Here is a 27,790-nt window from a genome sequence, read left to right as displayed (position 1 = left end):
CTACTGATCATAGCTGTATAGCCAGAGTGTCTTTGAACGAGAGGCAGTCAGTTCAGAAGTATTTGAAGACTGCTGCTTAATGCTGCTAGCAAAAGCAAAATGTGTGTGTGTGTGTGTTTATATCTTTATATATGCACCTAGCACACACGCATGGCTTTCTGTCAGTGGAAACTTCTCCATGATTGGTTAAAGGAAGGAAAGATAAAGTACAGGCCTTAATTGGGCAGACTTGAATGAATGGTATAGCAGAATAAGACATATCAAAAAGTAGAGGTTGCTTTTTTGCAGTAGCAGGTGTACATGCTCATTCACTTTCTATACCAAGGAGCTTATTTTATTTATTTTAATTCTAGTATAGTTAACAGTGTTAAATTAGTTTCAGGTGTACAATATAGTGATTACCAAGGTGCTTTCTTAGCAATAAACGTCTCCCTCAGTGTTACCTGCGACAGGTTGTTGTGGACTGAAAAGTGCTTATTGTTGGTATTCATTGACTTCCTGTAGAGGGAGTTGCACACTTTACTGATAGAAACCATGTAATAGTATATCTCAGATGTAAATTTTGTGCTTGGCATCATGCTAAGTGCTTCATATGTGGCCCACTTCCACCATTGTTTTGGCTGAATACCTTGAGTTTAAATTTATTCTCTGTTAAATAAAGGGAATTTTTTAGAAATGGAATTCCTAAAAAGAACTCCTTTTAAGATACTGTGTTGCTGTCTGGTTGCATGCTTTCAGGATTTAGTAAACAGTATCGTCCTGTTTTCTTTTTGTACCTTTAGTTATAAAACATCTCAGACTTTCTAAATTGAAGAAGCCTATTTAGTCTTTCCTTACATGGAAGTTGCTTTTTTTTCTTTAATTATTATAATTGCCTTTCTCCACATCTTTTCCTACCTGTTAACTATTTTTTAGTGTGGTTATTAAAACTACAGGAATCTGGGGCGCCTCGGTGGCTCAGTCGGTTAAGCGACCGACTTCGGCTCAGGTCATGATCTCACGGTCCGTGAGTTCGAGCCCCACGTAGGGCTCTGTGCTGACAGCTCAGAGCCTGGAGCCCGTTTCAGATTCTGTGTCTCCCTCTCTCTGACCCTCCCCCGTTCATGCTCTGTCTCAAAAATAAATAAACGTTAAAAAACTTTAAAAAAAAAAAATAAAATAAAATAAAACTACAGGAATTATAGGTTCAGAAGTTTTGTTCTTTTTGGCTTTGTGCTCATTTATTTAACAAACATTGTCAGGCATACTGTTGGTGCTTAATGAATGTACTGCGTATATAGAAATGAATATCTTGTAACCTCTCCTCATAGTCTAATAAGAGCCATATAAACAGATACTTATGCTATACTGTGATAAATGAAATTTAGGAAGTACAAAGTATAGAGGCAAGAGAAAGGAGAGAATGAGAAGGAAACTACTAAGTTGGGTATTGGAACATTAAGTATGGTCCAAGCATGTCAGAGGGCAAGGAAGGAAATTCCAAGTAGAGGAAGCAGCATGTCCAGAGGCAAATGCGTATGAGACAGCGTTACAAGCTCAAAACAGCATTGTCAGTAGTTTAGAGTTACTGGAACATAAGGATGGGAGGGAATCTGAGATGCAAAAAGTTAATCCTGTAATGTTGTATGTACTTTATTCAATTGGAAATGGGAAGATGTTAGAGGAACTGTAAATGTGGAAGAGGCCTGATGATGCTTTTGTTTTAGAGAGATTGCCCTTGGAGGGTGTTGTGGAGGATAGGCTGGTAGTGGAAAAATTGCAGAGGCAAGGGAATGAAATAAGAATCTACTATTATAGTTAACTTTTATTGTTTTTTTAAGTTTATTTATTTATTTTAAGAGAGCACAAACAGATGAGGTGCAGAGAGAAGGAGAGACAGAATCCCAAGCCAGCTCTGTGCCATAAGCACAGAGCCCAATGCAGGGCTCGAACTCACGAGGTATCAAAAGTTTGACGCTTAACCAACTGAACCACCCAGGCGCCTTAAGAATCTATTATAATAGTTTAGAAAGAAATGATAACTAGAGGTTTGGTATCAAGAATGGAGGTAGAGGCTAGACTGAGTCAAGGTATTTTAACACAGAGTTGATGGGACTTGGTGATCTCATTCGATGTTCTCAGAGAGGAGGGTGACTTCTGCGTTCTTGGCTTTAGTTGTTGGTTGATGGGTGGTGCCATTGACTGGGAGAGAATACCATGGTTTTATACAGAGGTAAAAATATAATTTTGATTTATTTATATTAATCTTTACATCTGTGGTAGTATTTAATTTACCAGTTTTGGAGAGTACTTTATGAACAAACCTACCAGAGATTCTTGGCTAATGTAATAAGGTATCAGCATAGATTTGGGTGACTTTTTATTGGATAAAACTAGTTCAGATTAATTGTTATATGTATTATTCTCTAGGCCTTCTCCCTTACACTTGCCCAAGTGAAAGGCTAATTATACAACATTCATTCACTTGGCTTGTGAGCTCTTTCTCAATTTATCTCCCTCTGTTTGTATTGTTACCCCATGTTGTCTTCTATGTCATTTATGAAAATACTAGGAACTGTCCCTAGCATTATGTTATGGGGGACACATTTGGAGATATCTATTTTCTTCTTTACTTTATTTTTTTTATTCATTTCTTTTTTTTTTTTTTAACCAGTTCTTCATATGTGGTACAGAATTATTCTAGATTCTATATTTTAAAAATTCTGAGGGTGCCTGATTCAGTTGGTAGAGCATGTGACTTTTGATCTCTGGATTGTGAGTTTGAGCTCCACATTGGGTGTAGAGTTTAATTAAAAAAAAAAAAAAGGGCATTGTAAAAATTCCGTACAAAGCCTTACTAAAGGTTTTTATAATTCTAAATAAATAAATTATACTTCTTTTCTCCTTTTATGGAATCCATGTGGCCATTATAATAGCCCATTCAGGAAAGCCTCTCTTGATACTTGTGCCATCTTTTTTTTTTCTTTAAGTGTATTTATTTTGAGAGAGAGAACCAGTGAGGGAGGACCAGAGGGAGGGTGGGACAGAAGATCTGAAATAGGCTCTATGCTGACAACAGAGATCCCGATGCCAGGTTCCAACTCACAAACTGCAGGATGATGACCTGAGCCGAAGTCAAGGCACTCAACCGACTATGCCACCCAGGTGCCCCATACTTGTGCCAACTTTGTACCAGCTGGGAGCCAAAGAACTCCACTGGGTAAAAGTAGAATAGGAATTTCTAAGCCATGGTCACGTGTGTGTGATGGTTTTAGGTGTGGGGAGATAGCACATCTCTATGCCTCTCAGCCTTCCCCCCTGTAAGAACAGCCTTCTCTCATTTTTCATAGGTTGAGAGTTTTCTAATTACCTAGCTATATTTCCTTAATTTGATGAAAGACTTAGTTTTAAGACCCATCTGAAAACAACTATTGGCTAAAATTTCTCAATCTTGTTCTATTATAATCATTTGAATGATTATGTGTACCTGCCTATATTAATAAAATTCATTGGCTTCTGCTAAAGCTCTAATGGGAGTAGAATGGCAAGCTGACACATGTCTGTTTGAATCAAAATATGTCTGTTCATTTCACAAGCATCTGATAGGTTCATTGCCACGGGATTTTAAACCAGAAACACTGGCTTAGCTGTGAAATAGTCTCTATTCAGTTTCTGAAAAGAAGAAGTTCCTTTGGGTGTATAATGCTTTTTTATATGCTATTAAATTCTAAAAATAGTTTATTGGCTAGTTGTACCTAGAATTGTAATTAAATATAGGGATAATACAAAGGACTTGAGAAAAGCTCAAATAAGATTTTCCCATGGGTAAAATTTTGTTTACCTTTTTCCATACTGATCAGTCTTTTGAATATAATAGTGATGACTTCTTTATTAGTGTTCTTGCTTTCTTCCCTCTACTTTGATAGAATCAATATTTTTAAGAGGATTTCCCCCCGCCCAGTGATAAAAGTTACAAATGCTGGTGGTGAAAAATACAAGAAGGTCACTCATAATCCTGACTTAACCAGCATCACCATTTTAGCATATCTTCCAATTTTTTCCCATGCATAAAAGTATTTTTATGTAGCTGAGATTATGCTTGATATAATTTTATATATCTTGCTTTCAAAATTTATTATGATCATTTCCATGTCACTAAACTTTTGTGAAAGTTACGCTGTGACCTTCTATAGTTCATTTGCTCATTTTTCTGTTATTGGGCACTAGGTTATATTCGCTTTTGGGGGCGTTAAAGATAACACAGTGAACTTAATTATATATTTGTTTTTCTGTGTTTCTAGTATATTCTTATCATTCCTAGAAGTGAGGTAGTTAAGGTTATGAACATTAAAAACTTATGGAAAAATTTAAACATGCATGGAGTAAAGAATAGTGTAATAAATAATAAATTCCTGTATATTTATCACCAACTGCAAAAATCATTGACATGAGGAACTCTTCTTTCACCACAGTCCTCCCCTCCCTCTCAATTATTTTGAATTAAATCCCAGATAGGTTCATTTACTTCATCTGTATATATTTAAGTTATACGTATCTAAGTGTTTTTTTTTTTTTAAGTTTATTACCTTGAGAGAGAGGGCCTGTGTGTGCAAGTGGGGGAGGGGCAAAAAGAGGGAGAGAGAACTGTGAGATCTCATGAACTGTGAGATCATGCCCTGAGCCAAAATTTCACAGTTGGACACTTAACCGACTCAGCCACCCAGGTGCCCCTATATCTAAGTTTTTAGTAAGTAAATAGTAAAAGTAAAATTTACTGTTTGTGAAGTATAATGCATATACAGAAAAGAGCATAAAATGTAAATTTATTATAGTTCAGTGAATGATCACAAAATGAATACCCTGGTAACTACCACTTGGTCGAGATTTGGAATTACCACCACCTCAGAAGCTTTCTCATGCCCCTCCCAGTCACTGGTTTGTTTTTCTTCACTAGTGGAGACTGCTGGCTCTATAATTTAGTTTTACTTCATTTTGAGCTTTTAAGAAATGGAATAATATAGTGTGTATTCTTTTGTGTCTGGCTTGTTTTGCCCAACATTGTGAGATTCATCCATGTTTCTCTGTAATACACAAAGATTTCAAAAGCATAGCCACATTGCCAGTATCTCAGTAAAACAATGAACAGTTTTTTTCTTTCTTCCTTTTCTTTCTTTTCTTTCTTTCTTTCTTTCTTTCTTTCTTTCTTTCTTTCTTTCTTTCAGATTTTAGTTTTAAGTAATTTATACATCCATTGTGGGGCTTGAACTCACCACTCCAAGACCAAGAGCTGTATGCTCTACCTACTGAGCCAGGCAGATGCCTCTGAAAAATTTCTTTTATGTTTTTTTTTTTTTTTGTTTTGTTTTGTTTTTTATTTTATTTTTGAGAGAGAGACAAAGCATGAACGGGGGAGGGTCAGGGAGAGGGAGACACAGAATCTGAAACAGGCTCCAGGCTCTGAGCTGTCAGCACAGAGCCTGACACGGGGCTCGAACTCACGGACCGCGAGATCATGACCTGAGCCGAAGTCGGCCGCCCAACCGACTGAGCCACCCAGGCGCCCCTGAAAAATTTCTTAATATCTTTATTGTCCAAATTTCCCTAATCATCTGACTTTTTTTAATGGTTGGCTGTCTCATTTTTCTTTCTTTTTTTTTTTTTTAATTTTTTTAACATTTATTTATTTTTGAGACACAGAAAGAGACAGAGCATGAGCAGGGGAGGGACAGAGAGAGACAGGGAGACACAGAATCTGAAACAGGTTCCATGCTCTGAGCTGTCAGCACAGAGCCCGAAGCAGGGCTTGAACCCACAAACTGTTGAGATCATGACCTAAGTTGAAGTCAGATGCTCAACCAACTGAGCCACCCAGGCGCCCTATCTCATTTTTCAAACAAGGCTATCCACATGTTTTGTATGGTTGCTCTGTGTCTGAAGTCTCTCAATCTGTTGGTCACTTCTCCCCTTTTTTCTTTTTCTTTTCTTGTGGAAATATTTGGTCACTTGTCTTCTAGAATTTCCCACCTTCTGGATTTTGCTGATAGGTTATCTGTGGCGTCATTTAAAATGTTTTAAATTTATTTTTATGTTTTTTAATGTTTATTTTGAGAGAGGGAGAGAGTGAGCTTGTGCACATGAGCAGGGGAGGGGTAGAGAGAGAGAGGGAAAGAGAGAATCCCAATCAGGCCCCACACTCAGTGTGGAGCCCAGTGTGGGGCTTGATGTCAGGACTGTGAGATCACGACCTGAGCCAATAGGCTCTTAACCGAATGAGCCACTGAGGCGCCCCTTGATGGACATTTACATTGTTTTCCATTTGGGGCTGTTATGAATAAGGTTGTGGTAAATATTCTTATATAGGTTGATGCAGACTTGTTTTTACATACAAAGGAGAAATTGCTAGGCCATGTGATAAATATATGTGTAACTTTGGAGATTGCTAAGCTCTTGAAATGCTATTCCATTTTATACCTCCCCCCACACAATGATATTTGAGATTCCATTTTATACCTCCTGCCCAAAATGATGTATGGGATTCCATTTTATACCCCCCCCCCCCAATGATACATGAGATCTGTTGCTCCATATTCCTGCCAGCGTTTTGTTTTTGATACTGGCCATTCTAATGAGTACAAAGTAATATCTTACTACTTTAATTCGTATTTCTCTGATGACTAATGATGTTGAATGTTTTTCCATGTGCTTATTGGCCGTTTGTGTATCTTCTTTGATAAAATGTCTGTTCAGATCTTTTGCCTCCCACCCCCTTTTTATTGGTTCGTCTTTTCATTTTTGATTTGTAGGTTCTTTATATATTTGGATACAAATTCTTTGTTAGACGTATGTGCTACAAATACTTTTTCCAGTCTGTGACTTGTCATTTTATTATTATTATTTAAGGTTATTTATTTATTTTGAGAGAAAGGAAGAGACAGTGCAGGGGAGGGGCATAAAGAGGGAGAAAGAGAGAATCCCTAGCAGGCTCTGCACTGTCAGCACAGAGCCCAAAGCAAGGCTCCAACCCATGAACTGTGAGATCATGACCTGAGCCGAAGTCAGATACTTAACCAACTGAGCCACCCAGGTGCCCCAGATTGTAACATATTTTAAAGTGAGGGTTATAAAATTTTATTTTTCATTCCCCATATACCTAGGAAGAGTTAAAAATTATTGAGTTTGTCTTTGAATAGCAGACATTGATTCACATCTTTCATTTGTGGAAAATAATAGATAGGTTTTTAAAAAGTAACTTGAAGAATTTACAACTGTTCTGTGGTTAGATTAAAAAACACTTTTTTTTTTAAACTTACTTTTAAGAGAGAGAGAGGTGGAGGGGGGAGGAGCAGAGGATCCAAAGTGGGCTCTGCACTAACAGCAGAGAGCCTAATGTAGGTCTTAACTCATGAAATGTGAGATCATAGCCTGAGCTGAAGTCGGATGCTTAACCAACTGAGCCACCCAGGTGCCCCTTGTTTTTATAATGTTTATTTATTTATTTTGAGAGAGAGAGTGCACACGTGAGTCAGGAGCAGAGAGGGAGGGAGACAGAGAATCCCAAGCAGGCTCTGGCATGTCAGTGCAGAACCTGATGCAGGGGTCAATCTCAGATCTCACGGTTCGTGAGATTGTGACCTGAGCCAAAATCAAGAGTTGGACGTTCAACCAGCTGAGCCACCCAGATGCCTCATGAAGTGACATTTTAATTTTTTGTTAAAATGTTTAAAAACTGGGGCGCCTGGGTGGCTCAGTCGGTTGAGCATCCGACTTCAGCTCAGGTCATGATCTCACCAGTTGTGAGTTCGAGCCCTGCATCGGGCTCTGTGCTGGCAGCTCAGAGCCTGGAGCCTGCTTCAGATTCGGATTCTGTGTCTCTCTCTCTGCCCCTCCCCTGCTCGTGCTCTCTCTCTGTCTCTCAATAATAAATGCTAAAAAATTTTAAAAAATATATTTAAAAACTATTTCATTATTGGTTATAAATATATGAGGAAATGAAAAACTAGCAAAACTAATATTTATTTGGTACACTAATTTAAAGCATTAGAAACATTGAATGTTAAAGTGTTTTATTTTGGGGGGCACCTCACTGGCTTAGCCGATGGAGCGTGTACCTCTTGATCTTGCAGTTGTGAGTATGGGCCCCATTTTGGATGTAGAGATTACTTAAAACATAAAATATTAAAAGAAATTTTTTTAATGTTTGTTTTTGAGAGAGAGAGACAGCACGAGTGGGGGAGGGGCAGAGAGAGAGGGACGCACAGAATCCGAAGCAAGCTCCAGGCTCTGAGCTGACAGCACAGAGCCTGATGTGGGGCTTGAACTAATGAACCATGAGATCATGACCTGATCCAAAGCCAGACGCTTAACTAACTGAATCACCCAGATGCCCCCAAAAATAAAATCTTTAAAAAAAAAAAAAGTTTTTATTTCTTTGTTTAAAAACGTATTGAGTAGTTTAAATAGTGCTTGCCTGCTTCTTGTCATATAACTTACAATATGGAGCAAATATCTTTTGGGTGTTGTGGCTTCCATCCTTTGTACTTTCAGGGTCATGTAATATCTTTGAGAGTTCCTTTAAGAACTCTTCCTCTGGGACATCTTCATCCTTGTTGTCATAATCGCTTTCCTTATTTATGTTGAAAAGTTTGCCTGTACTAATTTTCTCTGATGTGTGTAACTCCCATTTATTTTCTTTCCAGGTTTTACTTCTAGCATTATCACTTTTCATTTCTTTGCTTCATTTTCGTCTTGTTGGCCAGCTCCCTCTCTTGATTGTCCATTTTGTAAATGGGTTTATCACTGGTAGAGTAGGAGGCAATACAACTATATACTTTGCTGTTTGTGTGTGAACTGAATAACGTGTCCAATGACTCATCACTAACAGACTTTGAAAGAAGTGATGTGATTGGTTACTGATCGTGATGTACATCTGTTTACATGGTGAATTGTGGACTAAGGAACTCGCAGTAAAGTTTATATTTTATGCAACAACTCAGAGTTCATATACCATGGTAATTAAAATTTGAAGTATGTTGTTGGGGGACTGATGTTATTTAATTAACTAAACTGTGGTAACTGAAATTTGTGCATATTGGGAGTATGCAAAACAAGTACTACCTGTGTAAAGAGCGTGTACGAATGAATACAAATTTTTCTAATGTTAGATTAACTCCTTGCAGGCAGATTTATGTTAATTGTATTTGTTGTTACTGAATTGTAGCTATGGTTTACAGGGAGGATCAGATGATGAGACTGGATGTATATAAAAGTCCTTTGTTAACCACAACACATAGAGAACAAATGTGTGTTATGGTAGGGCAACCAACATATACTGAATAGTTCTAATATACCAGGCAGTATTTTAGATATTTTACATGTATTAGATACGTTATTTGATTATTGTAGCAACCTCTGAAGTTTGGTGGTGTTTTATACTATCTCATTTTATAGATGAAGAAACTGAGGTACAGAGCTAATGTAAGTTTAGTAATTAGCATCAGATCCAGGGTTCAAAGTTAGATATCTCTGGCTCCAAATCCATATGTATTTTACAACTCCCATTTTTCATGGTGGTTGTTGGGGATCCTCCCAGAGACCATTTGATAGTGACTAAATTGAGAGTAAAACATGAGGAAAGGAGCATTTTAGCTATATTTTATTTTGTTTGTGGGGCTTTAGGTGATAAATTCAAGTTAAGTATTTTGGCAAAAATACTGTACCACTGTGTATATATATTGCATTATATCATGAGACGCCGTGTCAGGTTACCTCACTCCTGATGATGCTAGGTTTGACTCTGTTACAGTTATGATTGTCAGGTCTTTCCTGTAAAAATGTATTTTTTCCTTTGTAATCGGAAAGTAATTTGTGGTGTGGTACCTTGAGGTTCTTCAACAATTTCACTGATCATCTATTTATTTTTATTTTATTTTATTTTTATTTTATTTATTTTTTATTTTATATTTTTTTTACCAATCATAAATTTATTGTCTTTTCTCAGATATACTTTTATCTTTACAGGTAACCAAAAAAAAAATATTTTTTAAAGATTTTATTTTTAAATAATCTCTGCACCCAAATAGGGCTCGAATTCATAACCCTGAGATAAAGAGTTGCATGCTCCACCAACTGAGCCAGGCAGGCACTCCAAAAATTATTAAAAATTTAAAAAATTAAATAACGTATTTTTTATTGTAGGAAAGAATTAGATGAGCTCGGGAGAAAAGATCCAAAGCACCATTGAACTTCTTTTTATTTTTTTTTATAACTTTGTAATTCCTAAATTATTTTGGAATCATGTGTTCTATGAATATGTCAAAGGCACTGTTACTGTATTTTAATTGTTAACACACAAATGCACATTTGACCTGCTAAACTTTTGGAGTTTTCTTCTTATTAAAAAAATTTTTTTTAAATGTTTATTATTTTTGAGAGAGAGCGCATGAGTCGGGGAGGGGCAGAGAGAGACGGAGACACAGAATCTGAAGCAGGCTCCAGTCTGAGCTGTCAGCACAGACCCTGACATGGGGCTCAAACTCCCGAACCGCAAGATCATGACCTGAGCCAAAGTCAGACCCTCAACCGACTAAGCCACCCAGGTGCCCTGGCTTTCTTTTTAAATTTTTATCAGTAAGCAAAATATAGCACTCAGTTGCAGAAACTCACGAGAAGGTAGAATTTGAGCTCTGCTCGGTTGGTCTAGATGTAGTGGCAAAGAAAAAAGAGTTCTACTTATGGTTACTGGGTGGATTGTGGTGACAGGAATTCAGGAATCAGGAGTAAGTAATGGCTTCTCTGGAAACGGTGAGTCTTGAACTGGTGAGGGAAGAGAGCCAAAGAAATAATAATCTTAGAAAGGAAGACCGGAAAAGCACAATATAGAACTTAGTTGTCTTGACATCGGACTGAATTTCCTGAGACCCAGTGAGAAGGTATCTTAATGTTGGGGGCAAGATGAAAGAGGGTGCGGTTGTCCCAACATGGTGGGGGAGGAAAGCTATAATTGTTAGCTTTTAAGTTTGGTGTTCTTTGTAAAGTAAGCCATGAGGTCATCATTTGTAAGGAAAGATGATAGAATGGGGAATAGAGTTTGGGAAAGGAACTTGAAACAGCATGTGTAGTATGAACTGATGCTACTAAATACAAAATGAGCAGTACCAAAACTGGAAGGAAAGTAACCATTTACATTTATTTATTTATTTATTTACTTACTTACTCATTTGCTATAGAAAGCTCTTCAGTTTATTATTGGTTACAAACTATAATGCCATGTTTTCCCTATCACTTTAGTGGGTTTTATCTATTTATTCCTTAATCGGAGGATAAGTGTTTTATAAAAGTTCTCAAAGGTACTAGCTTTCTGGTCTCATTTGGGATCATGTTAATGATTGAAACTCCTTGATAACCTGGCTGAGGTCTAAAGTTAATTTGTGGCACTAACAGTAAAGATTTCCTGAGCCAGGTAAAAACAGCCAGAAACGCAATGCAAGATGGAAGTTGAAACAGAACTAAAATTTATGAAAGTGTCTGCCATGTGAGTCTACAGTATGTAATCAAGTTAAAAACAATGCTATTATGAAAGATTTGGTGTATGAGAGTAGAAATAAGCCGTGTGTGTATTTCATCCAGGCTTAACCATATCTCTTGTGCCATCTTAGGGAAGGTCAGGTTAAAAAGATAGGCCTTTCCCTGGATTTCAGGAGTCATTGAACCTAGCTAAAACTTATTAAAGTAAGAAGGAAGGAGAATTTCAGGGATCAAGGGCTTACCCAGAGACTGAGTAATTCCATTACATTAGACATTCTTATAGTAAGACTTCTGGCTGAAATAGTGGTGATGTAAATCGACTTGATACATACATTTTGATTGATTAATGTAGAGTCTTTACTAGATCATAATACTTGGTGTAAGTACTTGTTGCTGTCACTGTCATTAAAGAAAATGATGGGGTATTTTGGTAGGTGAACTCAAATCATAGATTTTTTTCCCTTTATTAGAAACAAATAATCCATGCCATAAAGTGCAATCCGCTGAAATTGTCTATTGTACTTCACCTAGAATAAACCAAAAGAGCTGAGGTATGGGCCTGTGGTAGGTACCTAACTCAGTACTACAGTTCTACTTAAATCTCTTAAAACTTTCAATAGGTTCAGGATGCCACAGCCCTATTCAGCTTTTCAAAAAGCCAATCAAACACGGATGTTCCTACTGCTTCCTTTATTGAGGCAGACAGGTAAATAAGCAGATTTTCTTTTGGAGCTCTTTAAGGGCAAAAGCTAAAAAGTGTTTTCTCTTTATTCCTGAATTAACTCAATATTCCTTTAGCAGGACTATATATAGCCAGTGTGTTAAGTTCCCTATGGTATGCTTTAGTGTCGTTTTGGAGTTCCTTCTGGGTCCCAACATTTGTGTGACCTTAAACAGGATACTTCTTAACCTCTCTGAGTCTCAGTTTACTCATTTCTAAATGGGGGTGGGGGGGCAATAATGATACCTTTTTACGGTTGTTTGAGGATTTAATGGGATAACGACTGTAGACTGCTTTGTGAACAGTGAACTTTTAATAAATGGTATACATTATAATTTTTAAAACTAAGTTATATAATGAACTGGCTCTACATATTTCAAATCTGACTGGTTTTTAATTATGCAAATAAAATATGAAGCATTATTGCATAAAATTAAAGTTGTACAGATAAGGTTTTTTTTAATGTTTATTTTTGAGAAAGAGAGAGTGTGCGTGCGTGCGTGCTCGAGCGGGGGAGGGGCACAGAGAGAGGGAGACACAGAATCCTAAGCAGGCTCCAGGATCTGAGCGGTCAGCACAGAACCTGATGCAGGGCTCGAACTCACAAACCGTGAGATCATGACCTGAGCGAAAGTCGGATACTTAACTGACAGAGGCCCGAGTTTTACAGAGAAGGTTAAAGAGGCCCTTAACTCTCTACCCCCAATCCCTTCCCTAGAAGTAACTATTTTATCACTTCATGTATCCTTCCATGTCTTTTTCTTTACACACAGTTTCTACTTCATAGGTCAAGAATTAAAAAGATAGTGATTTAGTAATTTTGAAAGTATTTACAATTTCTGGTTATTAGAATATGTATTTTTATAGACTCAGTAACAAAATGATAGCAAAATTCAACAATTTGTTACATAGTGTCTGATCTTGAGCCAAATTGTAGAATTCTTTATAACCCTCGAAAGGTTTAGTCAAGGGGAAGAAGCCAGAAGAAATAAACATAGCTTAAGCCATTTAGCTCAAAAATATACATTTGCTTTTCCAGCCAATAAATATAGGTCAGAACTTAGGAAATTTACTGTCTTTCAGCTTATCTTAAATTCCACAACTATGAGTCAAAGATACTGTTTGTTAGTCTGACAAGTAAAAAAGTTTTCCTTTTCTCAAAAATGGGAAAATGTTGCCACTTTCTTTGGGGGCAAGGAAAGCGTTTGGGGGAGGATAATAGGAAAGTGTAATTGAAGCTATTCTTTTCATATCACTGATCCTCAAGTATACTTAAATTATTTTTGTAGTGACCTGTGGCATTTTTGTTAGCAGTACGTACACATTGGGAAGTAGATTCCAGCCCACTTAGGGAAGGAGATTGATCTTGAAGTGATGTTACTCGTTCTCCTAAAGCCACTTGTTCGGACAGAATTTTCTTTTTAAGTAAGGGAAGGTCAAGAGGAAGAGGCTATAGTTAATTTGGGAGCAGGGATCTAAGAGTTGGAGAATATGGATTTGACATGATCTCTCTTCTGTGGAGAATTAGAGGTAAGTTGGACAGAATTATGTGGAGAGGGGTTAGTGGACGAAGGAAAATACCAATTTAGAGTGGTGTTATTTCTAATCACTTTGGGAGAGTGATGGTGGAGAGTGGAGCAAAAGACTCAGCTCCTCTTCTTTCACTCTCATCTTAGACTGAACCTGGCAATGAAGGTCAAAGAAAAGAACTCCCATCCCGGTATGTGTGTGATGTGGTTTAGTAAAGTTCCTTTTGCCCAGAATAGAGATGTGATAACTTTTTTTGTTTGTAGGGTGTCATGCGGGATACCAGAGTAGGGATTGAAGTTAGTTTGAAAGTTATACCTTGATAAATAGTTGTTGTTTACCTGATTATCATATGAAAATATAGAACATTTCCAGCCTATGTTGCCTTGGGAGATTCATATACATATATTAATCACTTTATTGGTAGCTCATTTTCCAAGCTTTGCTTTTGTTGCTTTTTCCAAGAGTTAGATCGTCCTGTCCAGTGTAGTAAGCCACTAGTCACATGTGGCTGTTGAGCATATGAAATGTGTGTGACTCATCTAAATTGAGACGAGAGTATAAAATACACACTGAATTTTGAAGACTTAGTATGGGAAAAGAATGTAAATTATCCCTGTAATTTTTTCATAATGATAACATATTGAAATGCTATTATGTATTACATATAAATAGATTGAATGGTTTAAATAAAACATATTAAAATTAATATCACCTTTGGGCTGCCTGGGTGGCTCAGTTGGTTAAGCATCCAACTTCAGCTCAGGTCATGACCTCACAGTTTGTGAGTTTGAGCCCCGCTTTGGGCTCTGTGCTGACAGCTCAGTGCCTGGAGCCTGCTTCCGATTCTGTCCCTTCTCTTTCTGCCCCTCCCCTGCTCATACTCTGTCTCTCTCTCTCTCTCTCAAAAATAAATAAAGCATTAAAAAAACATTACAAATTAATATCACCTTTAAAAAATACAGCTACTTGGGGCGCCTGGGTGGCTTGGTCGGTTAAGCGTCCGACTTCGGCTCGGGTCATGATCTCAACGGTCCGTGAGTTCGAGCCCCGCATCGGGCTCTGTGCTGACAGCTCAGAGCCTGGAGCCTGTTTCGGATTCTGTGTCTCCCTCTCTCTCTGCCCCTCCCCTGTTCATGCTCTGTCTCAAAAATAAATAAACGTTAAAAAAAAAAATTTTTTTTTAAAATACAGCTACTAGAAAAAATTGTACATGTAGCTGACATTATGTTTCTTTTGGGCTCTCCTGGTCTACAACAACCTGCATTAGGGATAAGTAATTTTTTTCTTGCTGTAAAATTTCATATGGGTGGTTCTAGAGATGTTATGTGATTTTAGTTCCATAAAAATGCTTCAGGGGTCATTTAACTTGTATAGTCAGATATTTTTCCCCTTTGGGGGAAATTTTTTTTTTTCAAGTTTTTATTTAAATTCCAGTTAGTAGTTAACATACAGTGTAGGGGTGCCTGGGTGGCTTAGTTTGTTGAGTGTCCAACTCTATCTGACTCTTGATTTTGGCTCAGGTCATGATCTCAGGGTCATGGGATTGAGACCCGCGTCAGACTCTGCACTGAACATGGAGCCTGCTTAAGATTCTCTCCCTCTGCCCCTCTCCCCACCTCCCCCAGGGTGCTCTCTTTCTAAAATAAATAACACCAAACATACAGTGTAATACTGGTTTTAGGAGTAGAAGTTAGTGATTCAACACTTACATACAACAACACCTGGTAGTCATCACAAGTGCCCTTCTTAATACTCGTCGTTCATTTAACCCATGCCTCTGCCTAGGAGGAGAATTTAAATTTAGTTTTATCTAAATCAGTGGGAATATAGGCTTACAGTGTCAAATTGTGTGTGTTTTGTGTTATGTGCATGCACGTATGTGTTATTTTCCAGGAATTCCTATTCTAGTGATCATGGTGCATCTTATACCCATGGGCCTTATACCCATCAGAAGGCCCGGGTCCTACCAGTCTTCCTACCTGATTAAGCCTGTCCTTGGAAGAGTGATGCTTTTCGGTCCCAGAAAAGAATCCTGGAACCAGGTATAGTCCTCAGCCCAGCTTGTAATAAGCCCTATTCCCAAGGAATATGGAACATTAATCTTAACATATTGTCAGACTTCATATTGGGCAGTCTCAAGCCAGTTTTCTATATTCATAAAATACATTTTCCCCCAAACATTTTTATTTTGAAAAAGTTCTAATACAGGAAAGTTAAAAGAGAAATACAATGAACATTTATATATCCTTCAGAGTCCCCAGTTGTTTAAAAAAAAATCGCCACGTTTCTTTAGTTCTACATGTATTTTTTGGAGTGGAATTATTTGAAAGTAATTTGCATATCATGATGTTATCCCTAAATATTTCAGCACACCTCTCCTAGGAATAAGAAATGACCTTACCACTAATATATTGTCTTACTTAAAGAAAATTACAGTAATTCCACGGTATCCAATGTTAACTTTTCCCCAAATATTCTGCATAGCCTTTTTTCTGACTTTTTTCAATTCTGGATTTAGTCCAGGTTTATGCATTGCGTTTAGTTATGACTCTTTAGTCTCTTTTCACCTAGAGTAGAGGTCAGCACCTGACAATCCATGTGCCAAGTCTTACTAGCCACCTGTTTTTGTACAGTTTACCAGACAAAAATAGCTTTTACATTTTTTTCTGTATCATTGAAAAAAAACTTACGGTAAAGTTCACCTAACATAAAAGTAACCATCAGCCATTTTAATGTGCACTATTCATTGGCATTTAGTATATTCAATATGTTGTGTAACCATCATGTCTTTCTAGTTCCAAGACATTTTAAGCACCCAAAAAAGAAACCTTTTACCATTAAGCGGTCTCCCCATTTTCTTTCCCTGCAGCTTCTGCTAAGTACTAGTTGCCTTTCTGTCTCTGGATTAACCTATTTTGGATGTTTCATAGAGATGGAATCACAACATGTGACCTTTTATGTTTCGCTTCTTCCACTTAGCATGTTTTTAAGGTTTGTTCACATTGTAGTGTGTATCAGTATTTCATTCCTTTTTATGACTGAATAATAATCCACTTTGATAAAGGTATATCACTTTTTGTTTATCCATTCATCTGTTGATGGACTTTGGCATTGTTTCTACCTTTTGGCTATTTTGAATAGTGCTGCCATGGGCATCTGTGTATAAGTATTTGTTTAGATACCTGTTTTTAGTTCTTTGGTTTTAACATTTTTAAATGGTTGGAAAAAAAATCAAAAGAATAGTATATCATGACATATGAAAACTATATGAGATTCAAATTTCAGTGTCCATAAATAAGCCATGCTTATTCATTTGTGTGTTGTCTGTGGCTGCTTTCATGCTTCAGTGGCAGAGTTGAGTAGTTGTGATAGAGACCATATGTCCCACAAAGCTTAAAATATTTTCTCTCTGGCCCTTTATAGTAAAAGTTTGATGACTCTGAACAGTCTATCTATCTTTTTGTTTTTGTGACATTGATTATTTTTAAGTTTGTTTATTTGTTTAGAAAGAGAGCACATGGGGGAGGGGCAGAAAGAGGGAGAGAATCCCAAGCAAGTTCCACATGTTGTCAGCACAGAGCCCGACTCGGGGATCAATCCCACAAACCATAAGATCATGATCTGAGCTGAGATCAAGAGTCAGATGCCCAACTGACTGAGCCACCCAGCCACCCTGTGTGTGTGTGTGTGTGTGTGTGTGTGTGTGTGTGTGTGTGTGTGTGTGTTTAACTAATAAGACTTTATTTTTTTAACATTTATTTATTTATTTTGAGAGAAAGAGCAAGCAGGGGAGAGACAGAGAGAGGGAGAGAGAGAATCCCAAGCAGGCTCCATGCTGAGCCCCAGGGCTCAATCTCACAACTGCGAGGTCACAACCTGCACCCATTCCAAGAGTCAGATGCTAAACCAACTGAGCCATCCAGGTGCCCCTAATAAGGCTTTATTTTTGAAGCAGTTTTAGATTGCAGAAAAATTTAGCAGGAAGTAGAATTCCCACATACCTCTTCTCTGCCCCCCAGTTTCTCCTGTTAACATCTTGCATTAATGTGGTACATTTGTTACGATGAACCTACATTGACACAGTATTATCACCCAAAGCCCATAGTTTACATTAGAGTTCGCTCTTTGTGTTTATAATTCTTTGGGTTTTGACAAATGTATATGGTTATGTATTTGCCATAAAAGTATCATACAGGATAGTTTCACTGCCCTAAAATTCTATTATGCTCCATTTATTTATCCCTTCCTTTCTCTGTTTTCCTCTCCCCCTCACACCAGCAGCTAGAGATATTTTTATTCTCTCTGTAGTTTTGCCTTTCTAGCATGTCATATAGCTGGAATCCAAATACAGTATGTAGCCTTTCCAGGCTGGCCTCTTTCACTTAGTAATATGCATTTAAGGTTGCTCCATGTTTCTGTGTCTTGAGAATTCATTTCTTTTTATTGCTGAATAATATTTCATTGTATAGCTGTACCACCACAGTTTGTTTATCCATTTACGTACCGAAGGACATCTTGGTTGCTTCCAAGTTTTGGCAGTTATGAATAAAACTCCTATAAATGTTTGCAGGTTTTTTATGGACATACATTTTTAAAAAACAGGCTATTTTTTAGAGCTGTTTTAGATTCGCAGTAAAATTAAGCGGAAGGTACAGAGTTCTCATATACCTCCTGCCCTGCTATGTGCACATAGCTTCCTCCTCTATCAGAATCACACACATTAAGTGTTATATTTATTAACACTTAATGAACCTACAATGACATTAGTCCCAAAGCCTATAGTTTACATTAGGGTTCACTTTGGGTGTTATACACTGTATGGATTTTGGCAGATGTATAATGATATGTATCCACCATTACAGTATTACACAGAATAGTTTTCATTCTGATTCTTGAAAATCTGTGCCCTGCCTACTTATCCCTTCCCCTCCATATCCCCTGGCAACCACTTACCCTTTTACTGTTTATAGTTTTGCCTTTTCCAAAAATGTCATATAGATGGAATCATATGGTATGTATATAGCTTTCTCAGATTGGCTTCTTTCACTTAGTAATATGCATTTTAACTTTCTTCCATGCCTTTTCATGACATAATAGCTCATTTCTTTTTAGTGCTGAATAGTATTCCATTATTTGGATGTATCACAGCTTGTTTATCCATTTACTTACTGAAGAACATCTTGGTTGCTTCCACATTGTGTCAATTATAAGTAAAACTGCTGTAAACATTTGTGTGCAGGTTTTTGTGTGGACATGAGTTTTCACTTCCTTTTGCAGATTTTTTTTTTTCTGGTTGTGGCTTATCTTTTCATTCTCTTAACCGTGTCTCATGCAGAGCAGTTATTTTTTTATTATTTTTTTTTAATGTTTATTATTTTTGAGAGAGACAGAGAGCAAGCAGGGGAGGGACAGAGAGAGAAGGGGGGAGACGTAGAATCTAAAACAGGCTCTAGGCTCTGAGCTGTCAGCACAGAGCCCGATGTGGGGCTCGAACCCACCAGCTCTGAGATCATGACCTGAGCTGAAGTTGGGCGCTTAACCAAACTGAGCCACCCAGGTGCCCTGGGAATTGTGGTTTTGTTGTTGTAGCTAGAAACTTGTTGCCAAATCCGATGTACCTAAGCTTTATCTTCTAGAAGTTTTATAGTTGTGTGTTTTACCTTTTAGTCTCTGATCCATTTTGAGTTTTTGTGTAATGTTGTATAAGGTCAGTATTTGTATTTGGGGGAAGGATATGTATATCTAGTTGTTCCAGGAAAAGTTTCTGAAAAGATTTTTTTTCCACATTGAAATGTTAAATTGTCTTTGGTCCTTTGTCGAAGATCGGTTGACTATGCTTGTATGAGTGACATTATCATTTAAAATGAATTTGTCTGGGGGCGCCTCGGTGTCTCAGTTGGTTAAGCATCCGACTCTTGGTTTCAGCTCAGGTCATGATCTCTGGTTTCCTCTCGGAATCTGCTTGGGATTCTCTCTCCCTCTTTCTCTGCCCTTCCCCCACTTGCACTGTCTCCATAAACCTGGGGAAAAAAATGTAAATGAATTTGTTTCTTCATTGTGTAGTTTGTTTTCCTAAAATGTATTCCTTGTAAACTGGAACTTGGGTCTAGAGGATTAGATTCACATTAAACATTTTGGCAAGAATGCTTCCTAGGTGGGGCGCCTGGGTGGCGCAGTCGGTTAAGCGTCCGACTTCAGCCAGGTCACGATCTCGCGGTCCGTGAGTTCGAGCCCCGCATCGGGCTCTGGGCTGATGGCTCGGAGCCTGGAGCCTGTTTCCGATTCTGTGTCTCCCTCTCTCTCTGCCCCTCCCCCGTTCATGCTCTGTCTCTCTCTGTCCCAAAAATAAATAAAAAACGTTGAAAAAAAAATTAAAAAAAAAAAAAAAAAGAATGCTTCCTAGGTGACAGAACACTTCAAATTGTATCAAGTCGGGAGGTACCCAGTATTAGAGTGTCCCACTGGTAGTGATGGTTAAGATTGATTAAGGTAGGGTGCTTGGGTGGCTCAATTGGTAGAGTATGTGACTCTTGATTTTGTGGTCATGAATTGGAACCCCACCTTGGGTGTAGAGATTGCTTTAAAAAAAATCTCCTTTCTACTCCTGAAACCACTATTACACTATATGTTAACTAACCAGACTTTAAATAAAAATTTGAAGAAAAAAAAAAAGATTGGTTAAAGTGGTAACTAACCGATCTTTCCATTATAAAGGTGTTTTTTTTTTCCCTTTGCAATTAGTAAGTAATTTGTGTGGTCATACTTTAACCATATAACAAATGAATATTTGAATCTATATTTGTCAGGCATGTACTAGGTTCTGAAGAGACAACCGTAAAAAGAGAGATTTGTACTCTCACAGAATTTGCCTTTTTCCCCTCTAGGTTTCAAGACAGTAGTGGGATTGGGTCTATCCTTGGAGAGGGATGCATTTGCATCTTAGGGTATGTTGATAACAGAAAATTATATCATTGCAAAAGTATATGCCAGTAAGTACAGAGTTTCAGTATGAGGTGATGCAAAAGTTCTGGAGATAGTGTGATGGTTACCTAACAATGTGAATGGACTTAATGCCATTGAACTACATGCTCAAAAACAGTTAAAAAGATAAATCTTATGTTTTATACATGTTACCACAATTTTTAAAAAGTATGTGCCATTATAATTTTCATCAAGCTTCTTATTGGTCTGTTTGGACTAGTTGGGAGAGAAACTTTCTGAAACAAAATTCTATAGTATATTTCTGGTAAAGAGGAAGAGGCAGTGATTTTATATCTCACCCACTGCCTTCAGTAGAGTTTGTCTTTGTAGTTGATTCTCAGGGAAACCATTGAGACCTCTGGGTGTCCTGGATTGTGCCCGGGCTGTGGGTGGAGCTTCAGCTGTTGGTAGACTGGCTCTGCCTTTCACTATGTGCCGTTTCCATTTGTTGCAGTTCACCAGATGCAGGCCTGCCTTTGTCAGGATACCAAGAGAGATCTGCAACTTGAACCATTGTCTGAATGCTGCAGTTTTGACCCAAGAAATCCTATAGAGTCAGGATAAGAGCAGTAACCATAATGCCAGTAGGAAAGTGATTTTTGGCCCGTTTGCTGTGAAGGAAGTAAACCCTCTGATTAAGAGCAAGAGCTCAAGAGCACCTTTATTTGTGGCTGATGGAGTTTGGATAACCTCTCTTGCCTTCCTTTTTCCCTGAATTGACTGTGGAAGAGAAGGTAGTAGGAAAGGCTTTAGCGATGGCTGTAGCATGATATGGTAAGGTGAACCGTGACTTTCTTCAGTCTGTAGAAGTTTTATCCATCTGAAACCTTTAATTGCCTTCATGTTGGAGAATGTGTAGCTTATCATAAATTCTCAGTTTTTAGTCTACAGATTGTAGGTTATTTGTATGGCCTTTGCTTTGGCAGAATTGGAAATTATGTTGTTGTACAGTGTTTTCACAGTTTTTGACCTGCAGTAGGAAATATATTCTGTTACCACCTAGTACTTTGCATACTAGATATATGTAACTAATAGAAGTTTCAGGAAATGGAAGTGTACTACGTTTTCTGATCTTTTCCATTTCATTCTGTCTTTTCATTTTTCAAAAATGCATATATGACTTAAATCGATTTTTATAACTCACGGTTTAAAGATGATTGGTGTGGGGGCGCCTGGGTGGCTCAGTCAGTTGAGTGTCCGACCTCAGCTCAGGTCATGATCTCAGAGCTTGTGAGTTCAAGTCCCACATCAGGCTCTGCGCTGCCAGCTCAGAGCCTGGAGCCTGCTTCGGATTCTGTGTCTCCCTCTTCTCTGCCCCTAATCCACTTGCATTCTGTCTGTCTCAAAAATAAATAAACATTAAAAAAAATTTTTTTTTTTAATAAATAAAGATGATTGGTGTGGAACAGTGGTTCGCAAAGTGTGGTATATAGTCAGGATTCTTTTATAGGGGTCTGCAAAGTCCAGACTATTTTCATAGTAATGTTAAGATGTTACTTGTTTTTTTTTTTTCTTTCTCATTCTCTAATAAGTGGAGGTTTTCCAGAGCTACATGATGTGTGAGGGCATTACATGCAGGGCTAATGACATGTATATTTGTCTATTCTTGTATTTTCTATAATTTCCTAAAGTAGTAGGATATAAATGTACCTTTTTTTCAGATATTAAACTCCATTTTCAGTACTCATATTGTCCTTTTACTTTTGATTATACCTGCCTACTATAATCTCTATAACCTCATTGTGGTCTAGTGAGTCATTACTTTGAAATCCTAAAGTTTTCCTTCAGCCTATGTGGAAATGTACAGTTTGTTGTCTTGTTTTGCAGTTTTATATATTTAGAGAATTCCTGGGGCACCTGGATGGCTCAGTCTGTTAAGCACTGATTGAAGCTCAAGTCATGATCTCATGATTTGTGAGATCAAGCCCTGAGATCAGAGCCTGCTTGGGATTCTCTCTCTCCCTCTCTCTGCCCTCCTTTGCTTGCTCTCTTTCTCAAAATAAATAACATTAAAAAATAAATGAAAGTTAAAAAAAAGATAATTCCTCAGTTTTAATTGTGATCAGTAAGTATTGACATAAATATCCCATATAAACAAAAGCTGTTTGAGGTCCTCTAATTTTTAAGAATGTAAGGGGTTCCTGAGACCAAGAAGTTTGAGGGTTAAGAATGTAGACTTGGGTGGGCAATGCCTGGGTGGCTCAGTTGGTTGGGCATCCCACTTTGGCTCAGGTCATGATCTCATGGCTCATGAGTTCAAACCCCATATTGGGCTCTGTGCTAACAGCTCAGAGCCTGGAGCCTGCTTCAGATTCTGTGTCTCCCTCTCTGTCTGCCCCTTCCCTGCTCACACTCTGTCTCTCTTGCCTTCAAAAATAAACATTAGGCAAAAAAAATTTTTTTAATGTAGACCTGGAGGTGGGGGAGGTCATACTTTGTATGTGTGTGGTTTAAAAATACACACACACATACACACACACATATATATATATATATGTGTATGTGTGTGTATATGTAAGATCTGTACTCTTAAGTTTTTAAGTATACAGTGTTCACTGTAAGCACAGTGTTGTACAATAGATCTAGAGATTTTTCATCTTGTGTAATTGAAACTTTATACACATTGAGCAGCAACTCCCTTTTTCCCCTCTTCCCTCAGCCCCTGGTAGCCACCATTTTACTTTCTGCTTCTGTGAGTTTGACTAGAATGTAGGCCTTTTTGTAACTGTTGGGCCTAGACTGAAATCCCAGCTTGGCTACTTGTTAAATTATCCTGGCGCAAGTTACCTAACCTTTTTGATTCTTAACTTTCTTTATAACTAAAATTGACATTTTATTATCTTTCTTCATAAGGCTTTTGTGAGGATTAAATGAGCTAGAAAAATGGCCTTGAAAATAAATGCTTAGGACATAGGAAGCATTCATATGTTATCTGTTATTATTATTATTGAATATGTAGTAACATCTAGCCACATTGATATTTAGCTGTAGTTTTTTTTTTTTTTTTTTTTTTACATTTTATTTATTTTTGAGGGAGAGAGGGAGGGAGACAGAGCACAAGTGGGGGAGAGGCAGAGAGAGAGGGAGACACAGAATCCAAAGCAGCCTCCAGGCTCTGAGCTGTCAGCACAGAGCCCAACGCGAGGCTCGACCTCACATACTGCGAGATATGACCCGAGCCGAAGTCGGATACTTAACTGACTGAGCCACACACGCACCCCTTAAAATTTTTTTTAACGTTTATTTTTATTTTTGAGGGACAGAGAAAGAGACAGAGGGCAAACGGGGGGAGTAGAAAGACACACAGAAGCAGGCTCCAGGCTCCGAGCTATCAGCACAAAGCCTGACGCGGGGGTTGAACCCATAAACCAGGAGATCATGACATGAAGTCAGATGCTCAACTGACTGAGCCACCCTGGCACCCCTTAGCTGTAGTCTTTCTTTCTTTTTTTAAAAAAAGGAAATAATTTATTTTAGTATTTTTATTATACCATTATATATCTTTTTCTTTAATGTTAATTTTATTTTTTAATTTATATCCAAGTTAGCATATAGTGCAACAATGATTTCAGGAGTACATTCCTTAATGCCCCTTACCCATTTAGCCCATCTCCCCTCCCACAACCCCTCCAGTAACCCTCTGTTCTCCATATTTAAGAGTCTCTTCTGTTTTGTCCCCCTCCCTGTTTTTATGTTATTTTTGCTTCCCTTCCCTTGTGTTCATCTGTTCTGTGTCTTGAAGTCCTCATAAGAGTGAAGTCATATGATGTTTGTCTTTCTCTGACTGACTAATTTCGCTTAGCATAATACCCTCTGGTTCCATCCACGTAGTTGCAAATGGCAAGATTTCATTCTTTTTGATTGCAAAGTAATACTCCGTTGTATGTGTATATACCACATCTTTATCCATTCATCCATCTATGGACATTTGGGCTCTTTCCATACTTTGGCTATTGTCGGTAGTGCTGCTATAAACATTGGGGTACACGTGCCCCTTCGAAACAGCACACCTGTATCCTTTGGATAAATACCTAGTAGTGCAATTGCTGGGTCATATGGTAGTTCTATTTTTAATTTTTTGAGGAACCTTCATACTGTTTTCCAGAGTGGCTGTACCAGTTTACATTCCCACCAGCAGTCAAAATAGATCCTCTCTCCACATCCTCGCCAACATCTGTTGTTGCCTGAGGTGTTAATGTTAGCCATTCTGACAGGTGTGAGGTGGTATCTCATTGTGGTTTTGATTTGTATTTCCCTGATAATGAGTAATGTTGAGCATTTTTTCATATGTCAGTTGGCCATCTGGATGTCTTCTTTGGAGAAGTGTCTATTCATGTCTTTTGCCCATTTCTTCACTGTATTATCTGTTTTTTGGGTGTTGAGTTTGATAAGTTTTGTATAGATTTTGGATACTAACCCTTCATCTGTCATTTGCAAATACCTTCTCCCATTCTGTTGGTTGCCTTTTAGTTTTGCTGATTGTTTCCTTCGCTGTGCAGAAGCTTTTTATTTTGATGAGGTCCCAGTAGTTCATTTTTGCTTTTGTTTCCCTTGCCTCTGGAGACGTGTGGAGTAAGAAGTTGCTGTGTCCAAGATCAGAGAGGTTTTGCCTGCTTTCTCCTCAAGGGTTTTGATGGCTTCCTGTCTTACATTTAGGTCTTTTATTATCCATTTCGAGTTTGTTTTTGTGTCTGGTGTAAGAAAGTGGTCCAGATTCATTCTTCTGCATGTCGCTGTCCAGTTTTCCCAGCACCACTTGCTGAAGAGACTGCCTTTATTCCATTGGACATTCTTTCCTGCTTTGTCAAAGATTAGTTGGCCATACATTTGTGGGTCCATTTCTGGGTTCTCTATTCTGTTCCATGGATCTGAGGTGTCTGTTCTTGTGCCAGTACCATACTGTCTTGATGATTACAGCCTGAAGTCCAGTAGCTAAATTATTTCTTAGCCACACTCACCTGTGTGAAGCTGGATTGACTAAACTTCTCATTCGCACTCTGCTGTTCCCTTTGCCTCTAGACTTTTCTTAATTAACTGAGTTTTGTTTCCCAAATTGTGAGCTTCTTGAAAATAGCAGCTCTCTTCTATTTCTTTCTGTTGTGTCTTAGTACTCAGCCTTCAGTAAGCAGTCAAGACGTGTAAGTCCTAGTACAAAGACCATGGGACACACAGGCTCGGAATTCCCATTAGGATGGTGGTGGGAAAAGAGGTCCTCCTCCTGATTGTTTACTCTGTCTTAGGAACTTTCCTCCACTGCCGAACAGGCTTCCTAAGAAGTATAATGAAGGATGAATTATAATTATTAAATAATATCGATTTCATTGGTTAATTCCATTCCTCTTGGCAGTATGAAGTTCAAACATACTTATCATATTTCTCACCTGGGTTTCTCTCATTACAGTCCAACAATACAAGAAAATTATAATAATAGGTGCCAAATAATTCATATTAGGGTGATTTTTAAAAAAATTTTTTAATGTTTATTTTTGAGAGAGAGAGACAGCGCACACGGGACAGGGGCAGAGAGAGCAGGAGACACAGAATCTGAAATAAGCTCCAGGCTCCGAGCTGTTAGCACAGAGCCTGATGTGGGGCTCAAACTCATGAACCATGAGATAATGACCCGAGCCGAAGTTGGACGCTTAATGGACTGAGCCATCCAGGTGCCCCTCAGATTAGGATGACTTAATTCTTATTGTCTAGTAGGTATAGATAATGATTACTTTTTTTTTTTTTTATAATGATTATTGCTAAAGTCCCTGATATTTGGAGCGACACAGGCAAAGATGTATGAATGTCGCTTAAGCCTTTTATTTTTGTTCATCATTCCTCTTCTCTCCAAGTCTACTTACAGCCTTCTGCTCTAGTCTTGACTGTCTTGATATCCAGAAACTTGTTCTTAAGCACATTGCTACTCTTTTCTTCTGTTCACATTTGAGCATCCCTTCAAGCTCTCTGTACCCAGAAATCAAGAACAGAACCCACTCTGTTGTTTAGAGCAGAGGCTTCTCCCAAATTACACCTTCTAGAAATGACCATATTAAATTGCTGGCAGTGACGGGTGGAGAGAATGAAGTTGTTGGATTTCATAAAATTTTATCCCTAGGATTAGATATTTGGTGTGAGGAGATTTAGAGATGGTGGAATCAGAAGAGAGCTTCTGAAAGGGATGGACTTAGAAAGCTTATTAGAAGCATACTACTTGGGATGATAAGAAAATCTTATTTGATGTTTAATGCTATTTGAGAAGAGGCGTATGAAGTATGATTTGTCTCTAGCCACATAGACCATTCTTTTTGGAAAAGATAGTTGGTTTCTCAGTCCAATGTTGATTCATGTTCAAAACCATAATTGCTAATATTTTTTGAGCATGTACTAGCTATTTTTTATTTCATTTAATCCTCCTACAGTCCTGTGCAATGACTTCTGTTAATTAAGCAGCTCATATATAGTGAGAGGCTCAACCATGAGCCTGATTTGAACCCTGGAAACCTGGTCCAAACCCTACCACTACTCTATACGGCCTTTTTTTTTTTTTTTTTTTTTTTTTTAATTTCTTAAAATGTTTATATACTTTTGAGAGAGAGAGAGAGAGAGACAGAGTATGAGCGGGGGGGTTGGGGGGCAGAGAAAGAAGGAGACAAAGAATCCGAAGCAGGCTCCAGGCTCTGAGCCGTCAGCACAGAGCCTGACGTGGGGCTTGAACCCATGAACTGTGAGATTATGACCTGACCCAAAGTTGGGCACTTAAACAACTGAGTCACCCAGGTGCCCCAGCCTCTTGCTTTTTTTTTTTTTTTAAGTTTGTTTATTTTTGAGAGAAAGAGTGCATGAGAGTGTGCTAGCGGGGGCGGCGGGGGGGGGGGGGTTGGCAGAGAGAGGGAGAGAAAGAATCCCAAGCAGACTCTGTGCTGTCAGCATAGAACCTGATGCCGGTCTTGATCCCACAATGTGAGATCATGACCTGAGCCAAAACCAAGAGTCAGATGCTCAACCAACTGAGACACCCAGGCACCCATAGCCTCTTTTTATGCATAGGGCACTTCACAGTTTATA

General features: G+C 38.2%; 1 protein-coding gene across 1 annotated transcript in view; it reads left to right on the top strand.

Annotated features, from left to right (window-relative positions):
- Nucleotides 1-12,159: 12,159 nt before the first annotated feature.
- KDM2A (lysine demethylase 2A) overlaps nt 12,160-27,790 on the top strand; it is an 83,361-nt gene continuing 67,730 nt past the window's right edge. The window contains 2 exon segments of the mRNA XM_019415135.2: nt 12,160-12,208; nt 15,647-15,795. Coding sequence (XP_019270680.1) covers nt 12,175-12,208; nt 15,647-15,795 — 183 coding nt within the window. The 5' untranslated portion in view covers nt 12,160-12,174.

This window comes from Panthera pardus, unplaced genomic scaffold (genome assembly GCF_024362965.1).
Source record: "Panthera pardus isolate Hobbes unplaced genomic scaffold, ASM2436296v1 HiC_scaffold_12, whole genome shotgun sequence".
NCBI classification, from domain to species: Eukaryota; Metazoa; Chordata; class Mammalia; order Carnivora; family Felidae; genus Panthera; species Panthera pardus.
Note: the sequence above shows the minus strand (reverse complement) of the source record. Positions and strands in the feature narration are given on the sequence as shown.